Here is a 15,000-nt window from a genome sequence, read left to right as displayed (position 1 = left end):
CTCAGGTATGTGGTGTGTGTGCAAGCATGCGTGTGTGTGTGTGTGTGTGTGCATGTATATGTGGTTGTGTGTGAGTATGTGCGTGTGCATGTGTGTGAGCAATATGTGTGTGTGTGTGTGTGTGTGTGTGTGTGTGTGTGTGCGTGTGTCTGTATGTATGTGTGTGTGTGTGTGTGTGTATATGTGTGTGTGTGCGTTTGTGTGTGTGTGTGTGTGTGTATTAGGGCTGTGCTTCGTATTGCCACTTGCGCAATATAACGTATTGTATTGTGCGCATGCTTGTGTGTTCACTCTTGTGTATGTGTGTGTGTGTGTGTGTGTGTGTGTGTGTGTGTGTGTGTGTGTGTGTGTGTATGTATGTGTTCACCTCGTTCTTTGGGATGGTAGCGAGGGGCTTGATGATGGTTGCCAGGGGAACCTGACACTGTTTGGCCAGGTCTGCCGTGCAGGGGAACGTGTACGTGGTGCAGCGCATGAACCGAGGACTGGCATTACCTGGAGTACCAGAGACACACACACACATACACACACACACACACACACACGTGCACGCACACACACACGCACGCATGCACAAAGAGACAAACAGACACACACACACACACACACACACGCACACACACACACGCACATACAAAGAGACAAAAACATGCCATTTAATATAATATAATAGAAAGGTTCTGATGATTTGCTGCATTCCATCACACATCACATTGTGTGTGTGTGTGTGTGTGTGTGTGTGTGTGTCTGTGTGTGTGTGTAGAATGTGTGTGTGTGTGTGTGTGTGTGTGTGTAGAATGTGTGTGTGTGTTTACCTTGGTCCTGCACGGTGAAGTTGGTGGTGACGAGGGGGGGCACCTGTCCTCTGACGTTTGTGGTGTAGAGCTGCCCTCCACGCTTGGCCTGGTCATCCTCAATCATCTGAGTCTGCGCACACACACACACACACACACACACACACACACACACACACACACAGTGAGGGATAATGGAGGACAAACACACGTTTAACCTGCACAGGCAGGATGGTATCAGACGGTAATGTTAACTCTCATACTCAAACACTGTGTATGTTCAAAGTGTGTTTGTTTTTGAGAGACACAGAGGGCTCTATTTTAACGGTCTGAAACGGAAGTGTCTTTGCGCAAAACGCAAGTGACTTTGTGGGCGTATCTTGGGCGCTGATGCTATTTTACCGGCGGGATATTTGACTGTTGCGCCGACGCAAATCTAAAATGGGGTGGTCTGAAGTAGCTACATTAATCATGGGTGTGGTTTGGGCGTAACGTGCAATAAACCAATCAGGGCGTCATCTCACATTCCCTTTAACAACAGGCACGCTTGTTCCATAGCTGATTGCTATTATGGTGGCGTATTTGCCAGGCGCAGCCAGGAGCATTCACAGCACTATAATTTTACTGTTCAGTTAGGAACGGTCAGCTATTGATTTTTCCTCTTGACAAAATGTAATACAGAATTGTCACAAAGACATACTTTCTGATGTTTTGGGATCACTCTCACTGAATCATGAGATTATGAATGCATGGTGATATTTTTGCTATGTACAATGTAATCTAACATTACCTCTCTATAGACAATGCAGATCTTCTGTCAGTTAATCTCTTCTCTCCCGTCCTTCCGCTGGGGCATTTGGGTTAAATGGCATCGGCATGCAATTCAACATCACGTCTCCTTAAGTCCTCTAATATTTCCTAATTTATGTCATCAACACATCCGTGATTCGTGAAAATGTGTACGCTAGATTAATACCCATTGTTTCACGTCTTAATGGACACCACACTGATTTCCCTCGAGTGGTAATATTTTTCTTTGAAAATATGTATGGTTTACCGAAATGGGAACTACGTTGTATAGATGAGTGGAGCGAAGTGTGCGTTGCGCGTTGTGCGTTGTGCACAGGCGGCCTGTGAGAAACAGTTTCCAAGTTGACCTAACTTTCAACTCTGCACAGTATATCCCATTAACTGCATGACAGTAGGCTATTTACAATATTTTCTGTTAAGTAGAGTTTGTAAACACTTTATCATCAACTTAATGCATGCACAACATTCGTTTGAGCAGGAGAGAGAATAACAATGAATGGGTGCAGCAACTACAGAAATTGTAGCCATACTAGCAGTGTTGTGCGTGAACGAGTTCAAAAGAACGCGTTCATTGAACACGCTCATTTTTTCGTGAACGTTGAACTGAACGCAACACATTTTTTAATAAAGAACTTGAACGTGAATTAGTTCACATTATGTGTCATGAACGGCACACATCACTGTAAATGAACGTTGGAATTTGTTTTCCATTGAAAACTGAGTGACATCTGTTTTCTTTTTTGAAACACAACGAGAGAAAGTTCCTCCCTCCTGTATTCTCGCTGGTGCCGCTTAAATCATGTATCACCAGACAGAAATGGTTTTGACATTGTGTGCGCAATGCATTGCGGGCAACGTAGTGTCCGGCTGAGAATAGTTGAATAGCATACTGGCTTCCGCACAACGTTACCCATGATGAATTGCAACAGAGCGGGGTAGGCATAGCAACGCCGTGTAGCAGGCAACGACGAGAGCGCGGAGGACTGGATTTCATTGCACTAAGAACTAGTCTACCTTGTCTGTACTGCTGCAAGTTTCATCACCTTTACCAGGTGATGAAACTTGCAGCAGTACAGACAAGGTAGACTAGTAGAAACCCACAATTGCAGTGTCATGAGCAAATGTCTACAATGAGCAGCTTAAAAGAACGTATAGTGATTTCTAGCTCGTAGTGTCAAAAAAGTATTTATTTGAAAATCTCACGAAAAAAGTAAAATGAACTGAACTTTGAACTAGTTCAGAATTAAAATTGTGAACTTTGAACGTGAACTGTTCACTTTGAGCATGTATGAACTGAACTTGAACTAGTTCAGAAAAGCTGTGAACTGGCACAACACTGTATACTTGCTGCTTTCTTGTACTATTTGCTAGTTAACAGCACATAAAAGCTGATTTAAGCTAATTCACTAACTCAAGACTTTAAGGCCATCATGGATATAAAACGTTTTTTGAAAATAACAAAAGGATGGAGGGAACATAACAAAGCTTGGAGTTATTTCAGATGGGCTACAACAAGGTAGGCAAAATTGTGGTGCTTAAAACCTTAGCGCAGCTGGAATAATCCTTAGGCTGATGTTAAAGGTCTCATTCACTGAGAAACCGTTTAATACTTGTTACTTTCGAAATACTATAGCTCACTCCAAGTTGCATATGCATGCTGCACGTGAAAATTATCTTCTACCCCCATTGCCCGCATTAGCCAATGAAAGAAAATACACGGAAAAACAAGGGAATCAGAAAGAGCCCTTCCCAATGACGCCGAAGGGAAACTGATTATTCATGGCCTCGCCCACCTTGGCTTGTGACCGCCTACAGGAAGGCTGGAAGATTTTGCGGCTAGGGGATTGTCTCTCTGCAGCTAGTAGGAGCTAACAGCAAGTTGCTAACATGGTGGAAAAAAATTGTGCCTGTGTTATTTGTGGCAATAACACGTCAATGTGGCATGTCTTGCCTTAGAAACATGAGTTGAGGAAGAAATGGTTCGGATTTATCGTTGGAACACCACCACCGAAGTAGAGCAACATTAGTTTTGTGTTCCAATCATTTCGACCACACTCACTGCCTACAGTTAGAAAGTGGTTTTGCATCGATGTTCTGAAAACCTGGTTCTGTAACGTCATGACGATCGACCACCAGCTCACAGGCTGCAAGTACAAACAAACTTTTCCACCTAACGTCTGTTACAAAATAGCATGTTCATATTCTTCACGTTAGCATGCATGAAAAGGGTACAAGCTAGGCTTAGGCTAGCCTATATTACAGGAAGCTACACCAGGCACGTAACTGAAGTGTTCTGTTCGCGACGTGTAAAATCAGAGAATGTCTAATAGGAAGGGCTCTGGTAAAATCCATTAGAGGAATGGTCTATTTTCCCGAACGTAGCCTACAGGCCACTAACACGCCAGGTGTAGCTACTTCCATTGATTAGGCCTATTGGAAGCTAATTGTTGCCGTAACGCGAACGGAATGCTTCAGTTACGTGCTTGGTGTAGCTAACGTTACACTCATAAGAAACTGACCACACTACCCAGAGATTTAGCTTGTTGAACCTATAATCTTCTAACCTAAGTGTTAAACCACAAATAATATTAGCAACAATATCTTATGCTCAACTAAGTACGGGTATTGTTCTAGTCTAAACAGGGAAAATCAAAAACACAATACCCATGCACCCATGCACAGCATTTTCATCCGGCCCGCCGAGCATTTAATTTGGTTATCAGGCTGCTCGCTATTTTTTTCCTGCGATAGAGACGACGTTGGTTAGCCTTACTGCAAACTGCTTTTCACTCTCCTTAGAGAACGTTCGCAATGTCAATGTCAAAACATCATGTTAAATCGAGATAACATCATGTTAAACTAAGTTAACTCCTTAGCAGCAGATCTAACGTGAACATTATGTGATCCATTTAATTGGGAAAGCGTCTGCACTCACGAGAGGGAGAGAGCCGCAGGTTCCAGCTGGCTTGTCATTGTTGATAATTGATATATCCTTCTTATAAGAAACTTTTAAAAGGAAATCATGAAGGCAACAGTAGTTCCCACTACTGACCATTTAAAAACTGTGAGAGGGCCCAGCCGTAGGTACAGCACTAGCCATAGCGGAGCAGGCAGAAGATCATCGAGAAATAAACGTGAATTAAAGCGACAGTGCACAATTTATACATTTGTTAAACTGCATAAAATTAGCAGTATTTTTAAGCAATTCATATTTTAAAAGAAATACTTTTCATACTAAATTATAGGCTATAAAAAAATATATTTTTTTATGTATGTGTCGTGGGGGGGGGGTGGGGTTGTTGTGGGGCCTGCCCCCACTGCTTAAAAAAATCCTAGAGGAAACACTGTCTACTGCCATCAAGCCTGTTCATCCAAGGCCAGCTAGAAGACCTTGGGTTGATCAGGAGGAGGAGGAGGATGAAAGCGACATCTCCACAATAACACCTGATGGCTCCACATGGCCCAGCGCAATCAAAGAGCAATGTAGTAGAATCACAGCCAACGAATGTGTTTTGTGTGTTGTCCCTTCGGATCCCCAGGACAATACAAGCCGAAACAACAACTCAGACCTTTTTCCCTAAATAATCCCAGCACCATCTTACAAAGGATCTGTAGGCCAGATGTCTGCATCGTCTGGCAAAAAGAGGACATTGTTAATTCTGTGCATAGTTTGGATGTTCTTGTTTTGTGTTTGCATTATTTTAATAGACTGCAATATTACTATTTGTCAGTGTTTCACGGACCACCTAGCAAAAAAAAAAAAACAGTAGACCTACTTCAACAGTATATTACACAATAGGCCTTCTCACTGAACCACCTTGATTATTGTCTTTGCACCTTGCTTATGGTGTCAGAGGATTCATATGATTTAAACTGGCATAGGTTACATCAGTGTTGCAGAACTGTTTGGATTTACATACAAGTTGGTTCAATATTGCAAATAACTCCCTTTATTATATTTTACCACATCTACTTGTGTAACACTTGAGATAGCTTGCGGACCACACTTTGAGTACCACTGCTGTATGTAAATATAATAAAGTTATTTATTGAAAATTGACCTGTTTTGTATATTTGTTTTAGGAGTTTCATCAGGTTTTGTCCCTTTTAAGCTAAAGGTTTATCTTACCTTTCATATCTTCTGTCTCACAGAGGGCCATAGTCGTCATAGTCAAATGTTTAGTGCATTTTGAAGGGAGTACATTATGCTAAGGCAGACTGGTTCTAATCCTGGGTACAGGGTCATACAGACAACAGGGGTACTGGTGTTGCCCATTTTTCTAACCACATGAGCAATCCCCTTACGAAAAAGTAGTATAGGAATCTTATAGTATTTGGGACAAAATATTATAGTAATCTTATAGGAATAATTATTATAGGAATAATTGGGACATACTGTAGAAGTACTACTAATAACTATAATATCCTGTAACCGCTATAGTTTTTCTATAGTAGTCTTATAGTAGCCTACCTATAGTATGTCCAAATACTATAGTATTCCTATAAGATTACTGTAATATTTAGTCCCAAAATACTATAAGATTCCTATAGTAGGCTACTTTTTCTGTCATACGTGACAGAAAACAACTTGAGTAGGCTAACCTCTGCCAATGTCAGGCTATCAAAGCCATAGTTCTCATTACCGGAGAAGTCTTGCAGCACACATTCTCTGCTTCTGTAGGCATTTTGGTACAATTCCAGCAAAATATAGCTAGGTAGGTGTGTTTGCATTTAGATCTATATATATATTGGGCTATGACCAAGTGGTCTTTCAATGATAGTATCATGGAATTCAAACCATAACTATCTATTCCGATAGCATTAGCAGGCTAGGTCAGTGGCTGAACTGCATTTAGAGTGCTTACTGTACCTGTGTTGTGAAGTAAAATATCTACTAGGAAGATTGCAAAGACTTTTGACTGTGTAAAGAAATAGGTCTTTATTTTAAAACGTTTCCAACTGTTTATTACTTGAAAGCAAGATGACGATTGTCACAAACGTTTACCTCTTTTAGGAGAAATTTTAAGCTGACAGGCAATTGTTACCATTCTATTAAACCAACGTTCACCGACAAACGATCTGGAAGCGGTTCTTCTTCCTACTCGGATACTAGGATCACATGAAGTTGTATCTCCGAAGACATTTTGTGCAACAGTTTTGACTCGAGTTTTAGCCAGGTTTTAGCACTGTAAAGTTGAATATGGAGCATAGCACAGGCAGAATCGGATGAGGACGCACTGGAGGAAGCGTCACAGTACTGTTAGCCAATCAGAGGTGAATTCATTAGCATGTCATTAATATTCATGACTAGAGTCGAAATCCAGTCGTTCCTTCCCGCCCACCTTCCCCACCAAACTAGAACAGCATGAAACAGACGCAGGACAACATATTTTTTTCACCAAAACCGGCTCATAGGGCATTCATCAATACTACAGACCACTGCAAAATTAATGAAAAAACTATGAGATGAGACCTTTAAAGCGCATGCGATGTTTAAGCCATACACAACGGTAAATTGGAACAAAACTAAAGGTAACTTTAGCCTTTATAGGGCTGTATAAAGTTGTCCAAATTAATAGGTCATAATTAGGCGTTGTTGTTGTAAAGATATTGCATGTAGATGTTGTACTATATAGGCTACTAAATGTTTAGGTCACCAATGCACGAACAAAACCGGGAAATGGACAAATATTATCAAGGCTTTGAATGTTTCCGTCTGTGCACGGAGGTGTCTGTAGATTGGTGTGCAACGCATTCATTCATGCAGGCCTGTGGTCATGCATGCGCCCTTAAAATAGCATCTGCATTTTCGCCACAGACTTTAGACCAGGGAGTTCCTGGTCTGTGGCGGAATTGTTTTCTGAAACTGCAAAATATCAACACTGAACGTTTGCGCCGTAACACGCCCCGTCTTTTCGCTGAACCGCCCCTGTGGGCGCAATCGAATTCCCTAATTTACAGGCATGTACCTGTGGAGGGAAAATTCCAATATGCGCTGACTGCAAAATAGGAAAGACAAAAGCGCGAGTATACAAAGTCAATTGCGCTGGGACGCACGATAGAGCCCAGAGTGTGTGTGTGTGTGTGTGTGTGTGTGTGTGTGTGTGTGTGTGTGTGTGTGTGTGTGTGTACTGTATGTATGTGTGTGTGTATGTGTGTGTGTGTGTGTGTGTGTGTGTACGTGTGTGTGTGTGTGTGTGTGTGTGTGTGAATCGTCGTACTGTGCTGGGGATGGAAATGGAGTGTGTGTGTGTGTGTGTGTGTGTGTGTGTGTGTGTGTGTGAATCGTCTTACTGTGCTGGGGATGGAGATGGAGTGTGTGTGTGTGTGTGTGTGTGTGTGTGTGAATCGTCTTACTGTGCTGGGGATGGAGTGTGTGTGTGTGTGTGTGTGTGTGTGTGTGTGTGTGTGTGTGTGTGTGAATCGTCGTACTGTGCTGGGGATGGAGTGTGTGTGTGTGTGTGTGTGTGTGTGTGTGTCGTCGTACTGTGCTGGGGATGGAGTGTGTGTGTGTGTGTGTGTGTGTGTGTGTGTGTGTGAATCATCTTACTGTGCTGGAGATGGAGTGTGTGTGTGTGTATGTGTGTGTGTGTGTGTGTGTGTGTGTGTGTGTGTGTGTGTGTGTGTGTGTGTGTGTGTGTGAATCATCTTACTGTGCTGGAGATGGAGTGTGTGTGTGTGTGTGTGTGTGTGTGTGTGTGTGTGTGTGTGTGTGTGAATCATCTTACTGTGCTGGAGATGGAGTGTGTGTGTGTGTGTGTGTGTGTGTGTGTGTGTGTGTGTGTGTGTGTGAATCGTCTTACTGTGCTGGGGATGGAGTCAGGGTCCAGCTTCTTCTGGGGGGGTCCAGCCATCTGTGCTGCCCCCTGAAAAGCCCCGGGGAACCCCGGCTGTGGTGCTCCCATTGGCCCCCCATATGGACCCGGACCTGAGAACACACACACACACACACACACACACACACACACACACACACACATCAACAAATGCGCACACAAACATACCCACACACACACCCAAAGACTGCTAAAGGGCAGTGCTGCATGAGACTCTAAAAGTCACTAGGTCACTACAATTCACCCGCTCAAACATTCCCAGAATGCCTTGTGAGTTCAGGTCACATGACCAGGAAGTCCTCAGCATGCATTCTGGACTCTGGAGTCTCTTGCTCATCTAATTCATACTATTGGTACACGTGTCAACATGTCAACACGTCAACACATTGAACCCTGAGGTGCAAAAGTCCAGCTTCAGAAAGTACACCTCTAGCCACACATTCGCTCCACAGAATTCACTAAACCGGAGTTGGCCATGGAGAGCAAACTGACCCAGTGCATTACAATGTAGCATGCTAAGCAAACTGACCCAGTGCATCACAGTGTAGCATGCTAAGCAAACCGACCCAGTGCATCACAGTGTAGCATGCTAAGCAAACTGATGCATGCTAACAGTGAAGCATGCTAACAGTTCTCTTTCTACACAGTGCATCACAGTGTAGCATGCTAACAGTTCTCTTTCTACACAGTGCATCACAGTGTAGCATGCTAACAGTTCTCTTTCTACACAGTGCATCACAGTGTAGCATGCTAACAGCACTGAGAAAGGCCGCAAAGCCTTGCAGAGAGTGGTGCACTCAGCTGAGCGCATCTCTAGGACTCCTCTCCCCTCCCTGCATGATATACACATCAGCCCTCCCTGCATGATATATACATCAGCCGATGCCAGAACAGAGCCACTAAAATCACAAAGGACTCCACCCATCCCAGTAAATGTCTGTTCAGTTTGTTGAAGTCAGGCAAGCGCTTCTGCAGTTTGATGGCCAAAACTGAGAGACTAAGGCAAAGTTATTTCCCTCAGGCCATTAGACTCCTCAACAGGGACATGCCAACTCTAATGCATTGGATCCCAAAGACTGGGTAGCGACCGACAGGTAGATTTCATTTGGGTCGCTTGTCGCTGGCTAATGTGATCCCTGCCTAAGGGAGTGTGTATTTGGCCTGAGGAATATAGAACCCTGTGTAAGGGAGTGTGTATTTGGCCTGAGGAATATGGAATATAGAGCCCTGTGTAAGGGAGTGTGTATTTGGCCTGAGGAAGGGAGTGTGTATTTGGCCTGTGTAAGGGAGTGTGTATTTGGCCTGAGGAAGGGAGTGTGTATTTGGCCTGAGGAATATGGAATATAGAACCCTGTGTAAGGGAGTGTGTATTTAGCCTGAGGAAGGGAGTGTGTATTTGGCCTGTGTAAGGGAGTGTGTATTTGGCCTGAGGAAGGGAGTGTGTATTTGGCCTGAGGAAGGGAGTGTGTATTTGGCCTGAGGAAGGGAGTGTGTATTTGGCCTGTATAAGGGAGTGTGTATTTGGCCTGTGTAAGGGAGTGTGTATTTGGCCTGAGGAAGGGAGTGTGTATTTGGCCTGAGGAAGGGAGTGTGTATTTGGCCTGTATAAGGGAGTGTGTATTTGGCCTGTGTAAGGGAGTGTGTATTTGGCCTGTGTAAGGGAGTGTGTATTTGGCCTGTATAAGGGAGTGTGTATTTGGCCTGTGTAAGGGAGTGTGTATTTGGCCTGAGGAAGGGAGTGTGTATTTGGCCTGAGGAAGGGAGTGTGTATTTGGCCTGTGTAAGGGAGTGTGTATTTGGCCTGAGGAAGGGAGTGTGTATTTGGCCTGTATAAGGGAGTGTGTATTTGGCCTGTATAAGGGAGTGTGTATTTGGCCTGTGTAAGGGAGTGTGTATTTGGCCTGAGGAAGGGAGTGTGTATTTGGCCTGAGGAAGGGAGTGTGTATTTGGCCTGTATAAGGGAGTGTGTATTTGGCCTGTATAAGGGAGTGTGTATTTGGCCTGAGGAAGGGAGTGTCTATTTGGCCTGAGGAAGGGAGTGTCTATTTGGCCTGAGGAAGGGAGTGTCTATTTGGCCTGAGGAAGGGAGTGTGTATTTGGCCTGTATAAGGGAGTGTGTATTTGGCCTGTATAAGGGAGTGTGTATTTGGCCTGAGGAAGGGAGTGTCTATTTGGCCTGAGGAAGGGAGTGTCTATTTGGCCTGAGGAAGGGAGTGTGTATTTGGCCTGAGGAAGGGAGTGTCTATTTGGCCTGAGGAAGGGAGTGTGTATTTGGCCTGAGGAAGGGAGTGTCTATTTGGCTCATACGGCAGAGTTGGCGGGTAAGAAGGAACACGTGTCATCAGTCGTACCTGGTTGCTGTGGAAACCCCTGGGGTCCCCCCTGACCAGGATGCTGCTGGAATCCAACCCCTCCCATCGGAGGCGGGCCAGACATCATGCCAGTCATCGGAGGGGCAGCTCCCATTGGTGGAGGCGATCCCATGGGAGGAGTCTGGGGCCCTGGAGCCATGGGTCCGGACTGTGACATCATTAGGGGCGGAGCTTGATGTGACATCATTGAAGGTGGAGCTGGTTGTGACATCATTGAGGGCGGAGCTTGATGTGACATCATTGAGGGCGGGGCTGGTTGTGACATCATTGAGGGTGGGGCTGGCTGGGACATCGTTGGGGGCGGGCTCATCTGGGAAGCAGAGCTGGGGGGGGCCTGGGGCATTTGGCCTGGGGGGGCATCAGAGGAGAGGGGGTGAGTTCTCATACAGCCACTGAGGACCATGTCTCATAGGAAACGGATGTTGGAGGCCAACACTAGGCTAGTAAGCTGTTTTGGTTTCTATCTAGCAAGCTAAAAGAAATGCTAACTAGCATACTAACATCTAATATCTGCACACATATCAAGGACTGTGCATTCTTCATGACCCTATATATACCACGAAAATGGATGTAAGATTATACCAAAACTAGTTACCCATACTATACACATTTCTATGAGTGCCAAACATTTAAATAACTATTGCCAAATGTTTAAATAACTAGTGCCAAATGTTTAAATAACTATTGCCAAACGTTGTAATAACTATTGCCAAATGTTTAAATAACGCTGCTTCAATGTATAGTTTTCCAGGCAGAACTAGCACGTACCATAGTTACCGATCTGCATGGCTCCCATCTGATTGGCCAGCTGCTGGGTGGGGGGCGGGGCCTGAGGGGCCATGCTCTGGTAGGACACCTGAGGGGGCGGACCAAAGGGGGAGGGGCCTGCTGCAGGGGGTGGGAACCTGGGAAGGAGAAGGACCAATTAGACTTGTCCACCAAATTAAATTATCAAATGAAATCCTTAAATCATGTGTGTGTAATTAAATAATCAAATGAAATCATTAAATAATGTGTGTGTAATTAAATAATCAAATTAAATCATTACATTATGTTTGTGTAATTAAATAATCAAATGAAATTATGACATAATGTGTGTGTAATTAAAGAGTATCTTCTGCCCTCACATTCCAGGATTATCCTGCACTCAGCAGCCTAGCAACACAGTGTGTGAGTATTAATAAGTGTGTGTGTGTGTACCTCTGTGTGTGAGTGTGTGTGTAGATAGATATGGATATCGATAGATAGATAGATAGATAGATAGATAGATAGATAGATAGATAGATACTTTATTCAGCCAGAGGGATTTTTTTTAGATAGATAATGTTGTATTAATCTGTGATAGATGTGTATTAATCAGTGTGTGTGTGTGTTAATGTGTGTATGTGTGTGTTAATGTGTGTGTGTATTAGTGTGTGTATTAATGTGTGTGTGTGTGTGTGTGTTAATGTGTGTGTGTGTGTGTGTACCTCTGTGTGTGTGTGTTAATGTGTGTGTGTGTGTGTGTACTTGTGTGTGTGTGTGTGTGTGTGTTAAAGTGTGTGTGTGTGTGTACCTCTGTGTGTGTGTGTGTGTGTGTGTGTGTGTTAAAGTGTGTGTGTGTGTGTACCTCTGTGTGTGTGTGTGTGTGTGTTAAAGTGTGTGTGTGTGTGTGTGTGTGTGTGTTAAAGTGTGTGTGTGTGTGTACTTGTGTGTGTGTGTGTGTGTGTGTGTGTGTTAAAGTGTGTGTGTGTGTGTGTGTGTGTTAAAGTGTGTGTGTGTGTGTTAAAGTGTGTGTGTGTGTGTGTGTGTGTGTGTTAAAGTGTGTGTGTGTGTGTGTGTGTGTGTGTGTGTGTTAAAGTGTGTGTGTGTGTGTGTTAAAGTGTGTGTGTGTGTTAATGTGTGTGTGTGTGTGTGTGTACCTCTGTGTGTGTGCTCCGTTCTGTTGCAGTGGTGATCCGTACTGAGACACAGGAGGGGGCGTGGCCACTGGCCCTTTGGCAACACCTAGAAGGTACACAACACACACACTCATCAACACACACACACATAGTACACAACACACACACTCATCAACACACACACACACACACACACACACACATACTGTAGAACACAACACACACACTCATCAACACACACACACATACAGTAGTACACAACACACACACTCATCAACACACACACACATACAGTAGTACACAACACACACACTCATCAACACACACACACACACACACACACATACTGTAGAACACAACACACACACTCATCAACACACACACACATAGTACACAACACACACACTCATCAACACACACACACACACACACACACATACTGTAGAACACAACACACACACTCATCAACACACACACTCATCAACACACACACACACATAGTACACAAAACACACACTCATCAACACACACACACATAGAACACACATAAACACATACGTCATAAACGTTGCATGTCTATGGAAAGGCTTTGCAGTAGAATTGTCCAATGGTCAATCTGTGTTGCTTCAATTTGTGTTTTATGCAACGCACCGATGCTGGGTTCATGCAGTTTTGCGCAAGTTTAAAATGTTTAGCCGACGCGTAATTTGTCATTTTCGTTCAATAAGTTCCACTTTTCATGTCATAAATGTAACATGCCTATGATAAGGCTTTGCAGTTGTCCAATGTGTTGTCCATATGGTCAATCTATTGTCTCAATTGTGTTTCATGTGACATGTCGAAGCTACATTCATGCATTGTTTTGCTCCAGTTGAAAATGTTTTTGCGTAATTTGTCAGCTGTGAACAAATGCGTTCAATAAATTCCACTGTTATTTCATAAATATAACATGCCTATGATTAATGCTTGTATGTATTCCACTGTTATGTCATAAGTATAACATGCTTATGATTAATGCTTGTATGTATTCCACTGTTATGTCATAAATATAACATGCCGATGATTAATGTTTGTATGTATTCCACTATTATGTCATAAATATAACATGCCTATGATTAATGTTTGCATGGTGTATCTCATCTAGCCCTCTCTTATGTTCAATCCAATTGGCTTTGCCCACCCGTTTTTTTCAGTGCCCACCCATTAGAACATTTCTGGCTACGCTACTGCACAGTAGCATCCTCAGCTAACCATATGAAGTAATGTTACAGTAGCATGCTCTGCTAGCCATATTAACTAATGTTACAGTAGCATGCTCTGCTAGCCATATGAACTAATGTTACAGTAGCATGCTCTGCTAGCCATATGAAGTAATGTTACAGTAGCATGCTCTGCTAGCCATATGAAGTAATGTTACAGTAGCATGCTCTGCTAGCCATGTGAAGTAATGTTACAGTAGCATGCTCTGCTAACCATGTGAAGTAATGTTACAGTAGTATCCTCAGCTAACCATGTGAAGTAATGTTACAGTAGCATGCTCTGCTAGCCATGTGAAGTAATGTTACAGTAGCATCCTCAGCTAACCATATGAAGTAATGTTACAGTAGCATGCTCTGCTAGCCATGTGAAGCCGACAGTGTTACAGTAGCATCCTCTGCTAACCATATGAAGTAATGTTACAGTAGCAAGCTCTGCTAACCATGTGAAGTAATGTTACAGTAGCATCCTCAGCTAACCATATGAAGTAATGTTACAGTAGCATGCTCTGCTAGCCATGTGAAGCCAACAGTGTTACAGTAGCATCCTCAGCTAACCATGTGAAGTAATGTTACAGTAGCATGCTCTGCTAGCCATGTGAAGTAATGTTACCGTAGCATCCCCTGCTAACCATGTGAACTAATGTTACCGTAGCATGCTCTGCTAACCATGTGAACTAATGTTACCGTAGCATGTTCTGCTAACCATGTGAAGTAATGTTACAGTAGCATGCTCTGCATCTCTCCATGCTTTATAAATAAGCAAACTGGACCGGAGAGGGATGGGGAGTTGAATGGTGTCCTATTACAAGCCTTTCCATGCATTCACATAGAATGGTGATGAAGGAAATGGGTCTGAAGTCATTAGTGAGATCTATCTAAGCCCAGGTGTGTTAGTCCAGGTGTGTTAGCCCAGGTGTGTTGGCTTGTGGAAACCCAGAGAGGTATTTCACAAAAGTAGAATTAAGAAATCCAAGATAAGTGATAAAGCGACGCTTGACCTAGTGTAGTCTGGGCATCCTAGCTCAACATGCTTCATGAGCACCAAGTAA

At 43.5% G+C, this 15,000-nt stretch overlaps 1 protein-coding gene across 1 annotated transcript in view; it reads right to left on the bottom strand.

The window, feature by feature from the left end:
- Window positions 1–15,000, bottom strand: part of sec24d (SEC24 homolog D, COPII coat complex component) — a 59,852-nt gene that overhangs the window by 39,483 nt on the left and 5,369 nt on the right. Inside the window, exons 3-8 of the mRNA XM_076288464.1 lie at window positions 12,714–12,798; window positions 11,581–11,717; window positions 10,792–11,160; window positions 8,408–8,532; window positions 816–927; window positions 368–495 (exon numbers count right to left, since the gene is read on the bottom strand). Coding sequence (XP_076144579.1) covers window positions 368–495; window positions 816–927; window positions 8,408–8,532; window positions 10,792–11,160; window positions 11,581–11,717; window positions 12,714–12,798 — 956 coding nt within the window. The remainder of the gene's footprint in view (window positions 1–367; window positions 496–815; window positions 928–8,407; window positions 8,533–10,791; window positions 11,161–11,580; window positions 11,718–12,713; window positions 12,799–15,000) is intronic.

The sequence above is a fragment of the Alosa pseudoharengus genome, unplaced genomic scaffold (assembly GCF_046254945.1).
Source record: "Alosa pseudoharengus isolate Yale_2024_CS ecotype anadromous, Long Island Sound unplaced genomic scaffold, YU_APseudo_1.1 YU_APseudo_1.1_scf_17, whole genome shotgun sequence".
Taxonomy (NCBI): domain Eukaryota; kingdom Metazoa; phylum Chordata; class Actinopteri; order Clupeiformes; family Clupeidae; genus Alosa; species Alosa pseudoharengus.
Note: the sequence above shows the minus strand (reverse complement) of the source record. Positions and strands in the feature narration are given on the sequence as shown.